This window comes from Taeniopygia guttata, chromosome 27, assembly GCF_048771995.1.
Source record: "Taeniopygia guttata chromosome 27, bTaeGut7.mat, whole genome shotgun sequence".
Lineage (NCBI taxonomy): Eukaryota > Metazoa > Chordata > Aves > Passeriformes > Estrildidae > Taeniopygia > Taeniopygia guttata.
Window position 1 is genome coordinate 5,350,973 of NC_133052.1, and position 12,943 is coordinate 5,363,915.

At 53.4% G+C, this 12,943-nt stretch overlaps 1 protein-coding gene across 4 annotated transcripts in view; it reads left to right on the top strand.

Moving 5' to 3' along the window:
- ASIC2 (acid sensing ion channel subunit 2) overlaps positions 1–11,367 on the top strand; it is a 417,185-nt gene extending 405,818 nt beyond the window's left edge. For 2 of the 4 annotated variants that reach the window (XM_072919147.1, XM_072919150.1), the window contains exons 5-11: positions 1,154–1,210; positions 1,701–1,854; positions 3,004–3,095; positions 5,164–5,243; positions 7,761–7,829; positions 10,259–10,429; positions 10,978–11,367. In XM_072919147.1, the coding sequence (XP_072775248.1) occupies positions 1,154–1,210; positions 1,701–1,854; positions 3,004–3,095; positions 5,164–5,243; positions 7,761–7,829; positions 10,259–10,360 (554 nt within the window). In that variant the 3' untranslated portion in view covers positions 10,361–10,429; positions 10,978–11,367. Of the gene's footprint in view, positions 1–1,153; positions 1,211–1,700; positions 1,855–3,003; positions 3,096–5,163; positions 5,244–7,760; positions 7,830–10,258; positions 10,634–10,687 lie in introns of those variants that run through there. The other 2 variants (XM_072919149.1, XM_072919148.1) reach the window with 2 other exon arrangements.
- Positions 11,368–12,943: the final 1,576 nt, after the last annotated feature.

A 12,943-nucleotide genomic window follows, 5' to 3' on the forward strand; every position in this document is an offset into this window, starting at 1 on the left:
CTGGCCATGGGCTGGAGGGACAATTCACGTGCCAGGTCAGGCACTGGAGGACAGGGGGACAGCAGGGACACCTGGCCATGGGCTGGAGGGAGATGTCAGGTCAGGGACAGGGACACCTGGGGACAGCAGGGATGCCTGGGCGTGGGATGGAGGGATGGTCCACATGACAAGTCAGGGACAGGGGACCCCATGGGACACCTGGGGGATAGACTGGAGGGACAGTCCATGTGCCAGGTCAGGGACAGGGACACCAGGGGACACCTGGGGCTGGGCTGGAGGGACTGGGGGTACCTGAGGGAAGAAGGTGCCTGTGGCCTTTGGGAAAGGCTGGGTCTGAGGCAGCAGGGCCATACCTGTCCTGGGGGAGCAGGGACAGCAGAGGGACAGGGGGGATTGTCCAGCCCTGCTCTGGGTTGGGGCGGCCTCACCGAGAGTTCTGGGGCAGTTTTGGGCACCACAAAATAAAAAATACATCAGAGGACTCAAGAGGGTCCAAAGGAGGGGCATGAGGATGGGGAAGGGTCTGGAGGAGCAGCTGAGGGCATTTGCAATGTTCAGCTGGAGCAGAGGGGGCTGAGGGCAGAGCTCAGTGAGCTCAGTGTCCTCAGGAGGGGCACAGAAGGGGCAGCTCCCATCTCTGCTCCCTGTGACAGGGACAGGAGCCAGGGAATGGCCTGAGCTTGTGTCACAGGGCGTTTGGGATGGAGCTCAGGGAAAGGTTCTTCCCCCAGAGGTGCTGGCACTGCCCAGGCTCCCCAGGGAATGGGCACAGCCCCGAGGCTGCCAGAGCTCCAGGAGGGTTTGGACAGCACTGCCAGGGATGCCCAGGGTGGGATTTTGGGCTGTCTGGGCAGTGCCAGGGGTAGGACTGGGTGGTCCTGGGGGGGTCTTTCCAGCCCAGGATATTCCAGGATTCCCTGTGAAATAGGGGCAAGCCATGGAAGAGAGACCTGGGTCTGATTAAGGTTGGAAAAGATTTCTGGGACCATCCAGTCCCACCTTCCTTAGCTCCAGGGCCTCCCTGGGTGCTGCTCCAGCAGCTCCTGCAGGAGAAGGCCCCTGTGGCAGGCAGAGCTGGGGACAGCTGGGGGCTGCAGGGTGTCCCCAGTGAGAGCCTGGTGTCCCCTGTGATGGCTTTGTCCTGTCCCTGCAGGGGATGCTCCCTTCTGCACCCCGGAGCAGTACAAGGAGTGCGCAGAGCCCGCGCTCAGTGAGTACCGGGGATCCCTGACCCGGGGAATGGACGGTTCATGGGAGGTTCATGGAATTCCAGCGGCCTGGATGCTCCTGGCTGGCAGGAGCAGGGGATCTGCAGCCTGGAGGGGGGTGGGATTAGCCCCAGCTTGCTGGGAAGTGCTGGATGCATACTGGGATGAAGTTTCTCCTGGTTCTCCATGGGCACAGAAACCCTCGGGATCAGGGGAGCCCCAGGCACCCCCCTGGGGTTGGGGTTGGGATGGAGGGACCCATTCCACGTCTGTATTCAGGAGACTCAGCCACGAGTTCTCCAAGCTGTTGTTGATGACAGCGTTGCCTCCAGCAAGAGGCCCCTCCAAGGTGGTGAGAACTGGGATGAACTGGGAGAGAAATGTCCAGAGTGGCCCCTGGGCCCCTTTCTGGGAGGGAGAATCTCTGTTCCTGCCCTGCTCCGTGTCCCTGCTCCGTGGGCTCCCGTGTGCTCCATGCCTGCCCCCCTGCAGGTCTCCTGGCAGAGAAGGACAGCAATTACTGCATCTGCAGGACCCCCTGTAACCTCACCAGGTACAACAAGGAGCTCTCCATGGTCAAGATCCCCAGCAAGACCTCGGCCAAGTACCTGGAGAAGAAGTTCAACAAGTCGGAAAAATACATCTCGTGAGTGGGGGAGGACCTGAATTCCTTTAGTTTTTGGGAGGGAAATGTCTGGAAAGGGCCCAGTCCTGGCCAGTCCATGCCCAGCACAGGGATGTCCTCCAGGGAAGAGCAGAGTGAAAACCTGGGAGAGATGAGGTTGTTTCTTCTCAGTAGATTTCTTCTCTGAGTTCCTTCCCAAGGATTATCCTCATGGGAATCCTCCACTCCCACCAAAAACCAGTGCAAGATTTCCCACTTTGCTGGTCCTGTTGGAGGTTTGTATCTCTGGGCTGAGCTCCTCAGGCCGTGGAGCTCTCCCAGCCCTGGGCATGTGATTGCTGAGTGTGGGAAGTGAGAGTTCTTCCAGATCCTTCGGATTCTCATCACAGAATCACAGAATCATGGAATGGTCTGGGTGGGAAGGGTCCTTAAACCCACCCAGTGCCACCCCTGCCATGGCAGGGACACCTCCCGCTGTCCCAGGCTGCTCCAAGCCCTGTCCAGCCTGGCCTTGGGCACTTCCAGGGCTCCAGGGGCACCACAGCTGCTCTGGGCACCTGTGCCAGGGACTCCCTGCCCTCACAACCAGGAACAGCGTTCCCAGCACAGTGAGATCCGGGATCCTGAGGAGTTCTGGGGAAATGTCGCTGTCCAGGCAGGACGGGAATGAGAAGACTCTGATCAGAAGCTGCTGAGAGTAAAACTCAGATTTATTCAAAATACACTGCTGTTTTATACAGAGCTTCATGAGGATCAATTCCATTGCTCCTGAAGTGAAAACAGCCCACACCATTGGTTCAGAGTGCTTGATGCACAGTGATAGAAGTTAACTATAAACAATGTGAACAACAAGAGAGATAAAGAATTATTTACATTCTTCTCCAGCTCTTTCCCAGGCTTCTGCCTGGCTAGAAACTCTCCATTTCTCTCTTTGACTGAATCTGAGACCCACAGGGAAACCTTTCCCAGCTGCTCCAAAGGCTCCCAGAGCCCTCAGGGTGCCCTGAGCTCCTGGTCTGCATCAGCTCCAAGTTCTGTGGGATCTGAGGGCCCCAGAGAGAGGAACAATCCATACAAGGGGGAATAAAGCCCCAGAGCCCCGTTTTCCCCTTATCCCAAAGCATTGGTCCACCAGTGACTCCTGGGCTGATGTTTTTCCTGTTCCCACAGAGAGAATATTCTCGTGCTGGACATTTTTTTTGAAGCACTCAACTATGAGACCATTGAGCAGAAGAAAGCCTATGAAGTGGCAGCCTTACTTGGTAAGGGGGGACTGGAACCAGTCTGGGGTCTCTGCTGGTCTGGGAGGGACGGAGAGAGGCTGGGAGGGGTCCACAGCCCTGAAACCCCCAGCAAGGCCCCATGTCTGCTCTCCTCACCCCACCACGGCACCCCAGGGATGTCCCCATGGATACTCTGTGTGTTCATGGACGGTTCTGGAGCTGCTCCATCCCTGCTGAGCCCTTTTCTTGGCGATTCTGGGGCTGGGTGGGCACTGGGTGCCCTCCGTGGTGCAGGGTGTGGAGGGCATCCCAAAACCATCTCCCCATCACCTCTTCCCTGTTCCAAATCCAAGTTTTCGAGCTAGGCTTGAGCTCTTGGCCTCCAGCTGCTTCATGGAGGAGGAGGAGGAGGAGGGGGAGACCCACAGAAGGTTCTGCTCCATCCCTGCCTGCTCCCAGCACCACAGTTTTTGGAGATTCTGCTCCCCTGGGCATTGTGTGGGGGAGAACATCCCAAAACCATCTCACAGCACCTCTTCCCTGCTCCAAATCCATCCTTTCCAGCTGGGCCTGAGATCCTGGCCTTTGGATGGCTCAGGAAGGAGCTGAAAGAGACCCACAGCAGGTTCTGCTCCGTCACTGTCTGCTCCCATTTTTGGAGATTTTGGGGCTGGGTGCTCTCTGTGTTGCCTCCTGGGCAGTGTGTGGAGGACATCCCAAAATCACCTCTCCCTCACCTCCTCCCTGCTCCAAATCCATCCTTTCCAGCAGGAGGTGGAGGAGACCCATGGAAGGTTCTGGAGCTGCTCCATCCCTGCTTGCTTCCAGCTCCCCGTGTTTGGAGATTTGGGGTTGGGTGGGTGCTGGTGCTCTCTGGGGTGCAGGGTGTGGGGGACATCCCAAAACCATCTCCCCGTCACCTCTTTCCTGCTCCAAATCCACCTTTTCCAGCCAGGCCTGGGCCCTTGGCCTTTGGATGCCATGGAAGAGCTGCAGGGGATCCTGTGCTGCTCAGCCCCAAATCAGCTCCACCTTTGGGGTCCCAGCTGCGGATTTGGGGTTTGCCTTGTTGGGTTTGGGGTGGGGGTGAGCCCTCCCCCAGCCCTGCAGCCTGCTGAGCCACCCCAAATCCCTGATCCCTCTGGAACCAAATCCCTGATCCCTCTGGAACGCTGGGAGTGCTCAAACCTTGGGAAGTTGGAGCTGGGTCACCCCTGGGCACGGAGGTGTCCCCATGTCCCCTGCCAAGTGCCCCCTCAGGAGCCCTTCTGCACCTCCTGGGCTTTTCCAGGAATTCCAGGCAGGAAGAGGAGGCTGCTGGAGCCTCTCTGACCCAAACCTCATTTGTACCTCATAGGACACTCATTCCCAAGGCTCTGGAGCTTCAGGAAGAGCCTCAGCCCAGAATCCTTTTCCCAGGCTCAAAGCCTCCAGGTGATTCCCCCTGGTGTAAACCCAGAACACCTGCTGGGATCATTCAGGGCGCTCACCTTGATCCCAAACTTCTCCCCTCTTTCCTCTCTCCGTGTCTCATGGACACCCCTGGAAAAGGCCCCTCCCTCCCCACCCATGGGTGCCTTTGCTCTGGGGGTCAATCCAGGGTTGTTTTCCAGCAAAATTCATGGGATTCGCCTTCCCTGAGCACCACATCCCAGTCACCTTCCCAGCAGATTCCTGGGAATCTCCTCTCCTCAGGTTCCTCCTCCAGCCCGGGACACTCAAGCAGAAGGCAGGAGATGCTTCCCAAAAAGCCTCGGGCAGCCAGGAGGGAACAGGGAGTTTTATTGTCCATGGCTGCTGATTTCACGTGCCCCAGCCCAGGCTGGGCACAGCTCCCACTCCAGGGAAGGGAATCCCTTCCCACTTTTTGCCAGGTTGGGGATTTTCCTTGGCTCCAGGGACACTCATGGTTCCCAGCACCTTCCCTGGAGCAGGAATTGGGATTCCTGGGATGCAGCCTGGAGGGCTCTGGGCTCCATTGGCAGGAAAACCTTGGGGCTGCTGCCGATGCCGGGCAGCCCCTGCTGCTCCCGGGGAATTGTTCCCAGTTTTTGAGGATGGCAGGGCCCAGCAGTGCCTGGGAGCTCTCACGGTGCTGTCCCTGCAGGTGACATTGGTGGCCAGATGGGGCTGTTCATCGGGGCCAGCATCCTCACCATCCTCGAGCTCTTCGATTACCTGTACGAGGTAAGGCCTGCCCAGCCCCGGCCGGGACTCCCCACCCCGGGGCCCTCAGCCCTGGATTTGCCATTCCTGATGCTCCTCATCCCTGGATTTCCCACCCTGGAGCGCCTCAGCCCTGGATTTGCCATTCCTGGTGCCCCTCATCCCTGGATTTCCCACCCTGGGGCCCCTCATCCCTGGATTTGCCATTCCTGGTGCCCCTCATCCCTGGATTTACTCCTCCTGGTGCCCATCATCCCTGGATTTGCCCCTCCTGGAGCCCCTCATCCCTGGATTTGCCATTCCTGGTGCCCCTCATCCCTGGATTTACTCCTCCTGGTGCCCATCATCCCTGGATTTGCCATTTCTGGTGCCCCTCATCCCTGGATTTACTCCTCCTGGTGCCCCTCATCCCTGGATTTCCCACCCTGGAGCCCCTCATCCCTGGATTTGCCCCTTCTGGTGCCCCTCATCCCTGGATTTTCCACCCTGGTGCCCCTCATCCCTGGATTTGCCCCTTCTGGTGCCCCTCACCCCTGGATTTCCCACCCTGGAGCCCCTCATCCCTGGATTTACTCCTCCTGGTGCCCCTCATCCCTGGATTTCCCACCCTGGAGCCCCTCATCCCTGGATTTGCCCCTTCTGGTGCCCCTCATCCCTGGATTTGCCCCTTCTGGTGCTGTTCATCCCTGGATTTGCCATTCCTGGTGCCCCTCATCCCTGGATTTACTCCTCCTGGTGCCCCTCATCCCTGCATTTACTCCTCCTGGAGCCCCTCATCCCTGGATTTTCTGTTCCCTGGGTGTCCCAGAGCACCCCCCAAAATCCTGTATTTCCAACCTGCCTCATCCAGCTCCCCCACAGCCCCAGCTCAGGCAGTTTTATTGTTTTATTGTCATGGGATGTGAGAATTGTCCATTTTATTTATATTTGTCCATTTGATTTAATGTGTCCCAATCCACACTGGGGACATGTCCCATTCCAGGGAAGGGAATTAGAGGATTTCTTCAAATCCTCTAATTTGTTTTTTTTTTTTCTTTTGGGATGCTGACTTTATATTTTATATTTTCAGACAATTGCCCCTATCCCAATCCCTCCTGGGCAGCTCCAGTATTGGTGCCATTAACCAGGAATGGAAAAATGGAAAAATATGGAAAAATTCAGGCCTAAAGCTCAGAGCTCAACAAAAGCCGAGCCTGAATTTAGTGCTTGGCCTGGATACCTAAATATTTAATTAAATTTGCCTTTTCCTGAATTTCTTGGGGGTTCTTCCTAAGTCGGCCATAAGAAACCTCACAAATTTGGGGTTTTTCATTTCTGTTTTCCTCCTTTCTTTGACATCTGCTGATAAAATTTGTCAAATGTGGGTGTTTTGCTGCTGTTTTTATTTTTTTCTTCTTATTTGGGCTTAAAATTCATTTTGTCCCCTCCGAGAAGCTCCCTGGGGATGCCCAGCAGGGGAATCTTCACAATCCCAGATATTTAACCCCCACCAGCCACGGGAAAAAAGTAATAAAATACCTTAAATTTCAAAAAGATCTACACAGTGTTCCACTCTGCTCAGAGTTTCACAAAGGGGGAGTCAGCAGCTCAAAAATTTGAGTCTTCGGCCAAAATATTTATACACATTCTGGCAATGACAGCAACAAGATACTTTTTTTTTTCATGGGTTGGCCAAATTTGGGGGAAATATTGACCATAAAGAAGCCTTTTTGTGATCTTCTGCTGAGCTCTGTCCTCCTGGTCCCAAATTCCCACCACACTTCCCTGCACCAGCCAGGATCCACATTCCTTAGGAACTGACCCAGTTTTTGGGGATTTCAGCTTTATTCTTGTTGGTTTTATTTGTATTTTCTCCCAGTAGGAGCTTTGCAGTAAAACACTTCTCAATTTTTATGGGATTTCCCTGGAAGCCAAATCCTGCAGCAGCAGGAAAATGAGGGGGCTGGGAAGGAGCTCACAGAGCTGGGAGTTTCTCTGAACCCCAAAAGTGTCCCAAAAATGGATTTTTTTGTGGGTTTTATTCCTTGTAAGAGAATGCTGAAATGGTTTGGATGGAAGGGACCTTAAGGATCATTGAATTCCCACCCCTGCCATGGCAGGGACACCTCCCACTGGCCCAGGCTGCTCCAACCTGGCCTTGGGCACTGCCAGGGCTCCAGGGGCACCACAGCTGCTCTGGGCACCCTGTGCCAGGGTCTGCCCACCCTGCCAGGGAGCAATTTGCAATTCCCAATCTCCCATCCATCCCTGCTCTCTGGCAGTGGGAGCCATTCCCTGTGTCCTGTCCCTCCATCCCTTGTCCCCAGTCCCTCTCCAGCTCTCCTGGAGCCCCTTTGGGCCTGGCAGAGCTCTGAGCTCTCCCTGGAGCTTCTCCTCTCCAGGTGACACCCCCAGCTCCCAGCCTGGCTCCATGGCACAGCCCTTGGAGCATCCTCCTCCTCCCAACCTTCGGAATGCAGCCCCAAACCCTGCACACCCCATTGCTCCCCATCCCCCTGCAGCCTCTTCCCACCCTAATCTGGCTCCCTCTTCTTGCAGCTGATCAAGGAGAAGTTGTTGGACCTTCTTGGAAAAGAAGAAGAGGACGGGAGCCATGACGAGAACGTGGTAAGGAGAGGAGGGGAGGTGCCCTGGGCACGCTGGAGCTCTTCCCACGTGTGTCAGGTTAAATTAAAATTATAATTAGAGATGCCTCTGCCCCAGTTAATGGGACCAGATGCCAGTGACAACAGTCTGGGGTTTATTGGATAGCAAATATGAGGGGGAGGGAGAAAAGAGAGAAAAAGCAAGGGAAAGAAATGGAAAATAAGTGGGGGGAGCAGAAAGAGAGGGACAGAGACAGAATAAGGAAAATATCACCATCTGTGATTGATCCCACTGATCCTGCCCAGCTGGCCTGGGTGGCAGAAGTCCCCCAGGAGCACAGAATCTGCTGGGCTGGTACAGCTCCGGCCTGGGAAGCCCAGGCAGGGCTGGAACTTGCCCCTGGCTCCTCCGCAGCCTCCAGGTCTGCTGCACCACGGGCGGTGCGAGGCCTCGGGAACCACTCTGGGGAGCACCCAGGGGTCTCTGAGGGCTGGGACACCCCCTGGGCTGCTCCTCACGTGGGTGTCCCCTGGATGTGCCTTCCAGGATCGGGCTGGTTTGTGTGAGGGGGGTGCACCCAAAACCTCCTCCCCCTCACTGGGGGTCTCAGCCTGGCTCCTGTGAGCTCTGGTCTCCCCAAACGCAGCCAGGGAAGGGTCTCTGCTGTCTCTGGCTTTCTGCTGGATGCATTCCTCTCCCTCAGCCTTGTTTGGTTTAGCCTGGGCCTGAGATGATTAAGGAATGGGTTTCCCTTTATCTAAATTAGGTTTCATTTACAATCCAAAGTCCCAGCCAGGCATCTTCAGGGAGGCTCCTTTGGCTGTACCTTCTTTATCCAGCTGTGTTACAGCGAGCAGGACTCTGTCAGTGTGTGAGGCATGAACCATTTCAGTCTCTGCAGCCCCGAGCCCAGCCAGGGGAGTCTCTGCTGCGTTCTGGTGCATGCACTGCTCCCCTCAGCCTTGGCTGTTTGAGGGCATTGAAGGATGGTTCGTTTCCCTTTGGCCAATCCCAGCACTTGGACTTCCAGCCCAAAGCTCTCCAAGGAGCTTTCTGTGCTTGTGGCTCCTGTTAGAAATGCATTTTATATTGTTGGTTTTCGCAAATATTATATCTATAGTGTTAAAATAACTTTACTTTTATTTCTACTCTTAACAAAACTTAGATATAATAATAGTAGCTAACACAGTTGTCTGTTTAGATAAGATAACATCCAGTGAACATGTAGTGAAGACCCTGCAATGGATACACCAACCATCAGCATCTACTGTCTACAGAAAATAAAAACCAAAGCCCAAACTAGAAGTAATAAAGAGAATAAACCAAAACCACAACCAAAAACCACACATACTCTAAAAAAATAGACCCAAAGAAGAACCATACAAAATAGTTCCAAGAAAATGTAAACTAGTTTATAGAACAATATAAATATGCATAAATCTATGAATATACAGCAACGATGATATAATAGAAAAAATATTTAAGTATCTCCGAAGATAAGTGTGCTCTTAGGTTAATGCCAAATACCCAACCGTTTTTAACCCTTTATTTCTATCTTCTACTATCTTTTTATTAAACTTTTCATATTAAATTTTACCGATGTCTTGGTTTGAAAAGACATGAGTCTGTGAAGGAAGGCAAGAGCCTCCTGTGAAATGGAAAAGATAAACCCCCTCCCTCCAAATTACCACAATTTCAAAATTAAAAGGGTCTCAGGCAAAGATATGGGAATGGGAATAACAGTTCTTTACTAGGAAAAAAACTAAATAAAAATAACAATTAAAAAATGTAATTAGTACAAACAAAACTACTGATAGAAGAGTCAGAAACCTGACACCCTGAGGAGTCAGGGTGTTGGTAATAGTCCAGTTAAATGGTGGCTGTTCCTCCTGGAGTGGCAGAATAAATGCTGCTGGAGCGGTGATCTGTAGAAGGGTGTCATTTCCTCTGATGGTCTGGTAATAGAGTAGTTTGGCCTGGTCTTCCTCTGGGGATCCAGCGGGGAAGAAGCTGCTCCTCTGGGAATCCAGCAGAGAAGGAGCTGCTCCTCTGGGAATCCAGCAAAGGGGCTGCTCAGTGTCCCAAAAAATGCTGATTTTATGCAGGTAGGGCTGCTTGGCTCCTCCCTCTGGGCGGAGCATCTCACGGTGGGCTGATGGAACTTTCCCAGTCATGCAGTGAGTCATTAATGGCCCATTAACAGAAGATATCTCCCTGGAGGGAGACATTGTTCTTGGAAGAGATAAGAAAACTGCCCAACCTCCAACAGATGGCAAATAGAACACATGCCTATCTTACAAGCCAGGACAACCAAAAAAGTGAACCTCCTTTTCCTCAGCTCCTTTCTCAGGTCCTGTTACAAGGAGCAGAGCTGTGTTTGAGGCTGTGTCCCTGCACACTGGGAGCAGGCAGCAGCTGTGGGTAACGCTGTCCCTGGTTTTCCATGGCAGAGCACCTGTGATCCAGTGCCAAACCACTCGGAGAGCCTGAGCCACACTGTGACCGTGCCCCTGCAGGCCCCGCTGGGGACGCTGGAGGAAATCGCCTGCTGACCCCTCCCCACCACAGTGCCCATCCCGAGGAAGGAAAACTGCACAGGGAAAAACAGGGACCCAGCTCAGGTTTGCACTGGGGGGAAATAAAAAAAGATGGAAAAAAAAATACCGGGAAAAAATACTGAAAAACATTATTTTAAAAATCTATTAAAAAATTAAAAAAAAAAAAAAAAAGAAGAAGAAAAACTCGCTATGCATTAAAAGAATATAAAAATAATATAAAAATATAAATTCTAAATATACTCTGCCCAAAGTGAGAGGCGCCTTGGACCTGACTCCTGTTGTCCTTTCCTCCTGGGGGTTTGGCTCCAACCTGGGAAGCAGCTGCCAGGCTGGGAGAGCTGGGAATGTTCACCTGGAAAAGGGAAGCTCAGAGAAGAGAAACCTCAGAGCCCCTTCCAATGCCTAAAGGGGCTCCAGGAGAGCTGGAGAGGCACTTGGCACACGGGATGGAGGGACAGGACACTTTTTGGGATTGTCCAGGCCTGAGCAGCAGCAGCAGCAGCAGCAAATCCCAAAGGAAGCATCCCAAATATCCCAAGCACTGCACGCCAGGGCTTTGCCTGGCCCCAGGATTCCTCAGCTGCCTCTCTCAGCTCTGTTCCTCTTTGCAGTCCCTGGGTTTCAGTGCCAGAAGGAGCATCCCAGAATTCTCCATTCCCAGCGCCGTAGGCTGAGAGTTTTAGAATAAAAGAGATCCCAAAGTCGGCGCTCTCGGATTCTTCTCCCGGTCGTGTCCTCTGGGTGAGGTTGGGCTGAATCCCAAGCTCAGCCCAAGGTGAGCATCCCTGGAGAGGAGCCACAGGGATCCCTATGGATCATCCCAGCCCTGCTCCTCCTCCTGCAGTGCCTGCAGAGTCCGGGAGCAGCAGGTGGGGTTGGCTTCAATCATTTCTTTAATTTTTGGGGGGAATTTTTGCAATTTCCTTCTTCTCCCATTCATGGATTCTGTGCTTTCTCCTCGTTCTCCTGACTGATATTAAAGCTGGTCTTGTGGAAATGGCCAGGCTGTGTCATTCCTGCCTTGCCCTCATTCCCAGCAGATCCCAGGAAAAGCCTTCCCAGGGCTCTTCCTCATCCCTTATCCCTTATCCCTCATCCCTGATCCCTTATCCCTCCTTTTCCTCCCCCACCACATCCTCACACAGCTCCGGATGGGTGGGAGTGGTGCCATGGCCGTGCTCAGCTGCATCCCTGCCTTCCCTGGGATGGGGATCACCAGGATGTGCTGGGATCTCTGGGATGTTGTGGAATCTCTTTGCTGACAGAGGTGTTGGAAACCTCTCCATGACGTTTTGGGATTGTTCAGCCTGGAGAGGAGAAGCTTTGGGGTGACCTCATTGAGGCCTTCGGTGCCTGAAGGGAGCCTGGAAAAAACATGGACAAGGGATGGAGGGACAGGACCCAGGGAATGGCTCCCACTGCCAGGGGGCAGGGATGGATGGGATATGGGGAATTGGGAATTGTTCCCTGTGAGGGTGGGCAGGCCCTGGCACAGGGTGCCCAGAGCAGCTGTGGTGCCCCTGGAGCCCTGGCAGTGCCCAAGGCTGGACAGGGCTGGGAGCAGCCTGGGACAGTGGGAGGTGTCCCTGCCATGGCACAGGGATGAGAATTCAATGGTCTTTAGGCTACTTCCAACCCAAACTGGTCTGGGATTCTGGGGATTCCAACTTTTGCTTTACTGATCCACTTTAACTGGCTCCAAGTGTAGCAAGAAAATCCATTTCCATCCAAGTGCATCCCAAAATGTGTTGGCAGTGGCTTCATCCCTGGATCCAGGCACTGAGCGGCTGCTCTGCCACATCTCCAGCACTAGGAGAGACCTGGAGATTTTAAAAAACACCCTCAGGGAGAGATGAGGGTTTGAGGGGCCTGGAAAAGGGCCCTGAGCCCTGATGGAGAGGGGTGGGAGGAGATTTAATTTTTTATTCCAAACTTCATCGGGATTAAGGGTTCCTTTTCCAAAAAAAGATGATAAAGATCAGAAAAAACTGTGAGGATTATTTGAGGATTCAGAAGAAGAAACAACCAAAATTCAAACTCCCAGTGCAGCCCCAGCTCTGCTGAGTGCCCCAGGATTTTCCCAGAAAAAGGGAAGCTCCATTATTTGCAGTAATTAACCCCATGCTGCCTTGGAGCACATTCCAAGGAAAAGAGAAAGAAGTGGAAAAGGCACTAGTAGGTCCATCCTACCTGTTTGGTGTTGGATGGATCTGCCCAGGGATGGAGCAGGGAGCAGGGATGGGAGCCAACCATCAGCTCCCAAAAACCCCAAAATCCTGATGGAAAAATTGAAAAAAGAATCCCCACGGGAGATGAAAATCCTATGGACAAGGTGAGAAAATACAGAGGGGGATTGACCAGAGGGTTTGGCTGAGCTGCAGCTCATGAAATTCAATCTCAACCACAAATCCATCAAACAAAGCTGGAATTGCCATCCCAAGGGATAATCTCCCTTGGAGCTCTGGAGCACTGGAGCATCCCTGGTGGGCAGCAGGGCCCCAGGGCTGGCACAGTGAGGAAAATCCCATGTGAATGCTGCAGGAGGAAAAGCAGGAGCAGAACCTGCTCTGAGAAGGA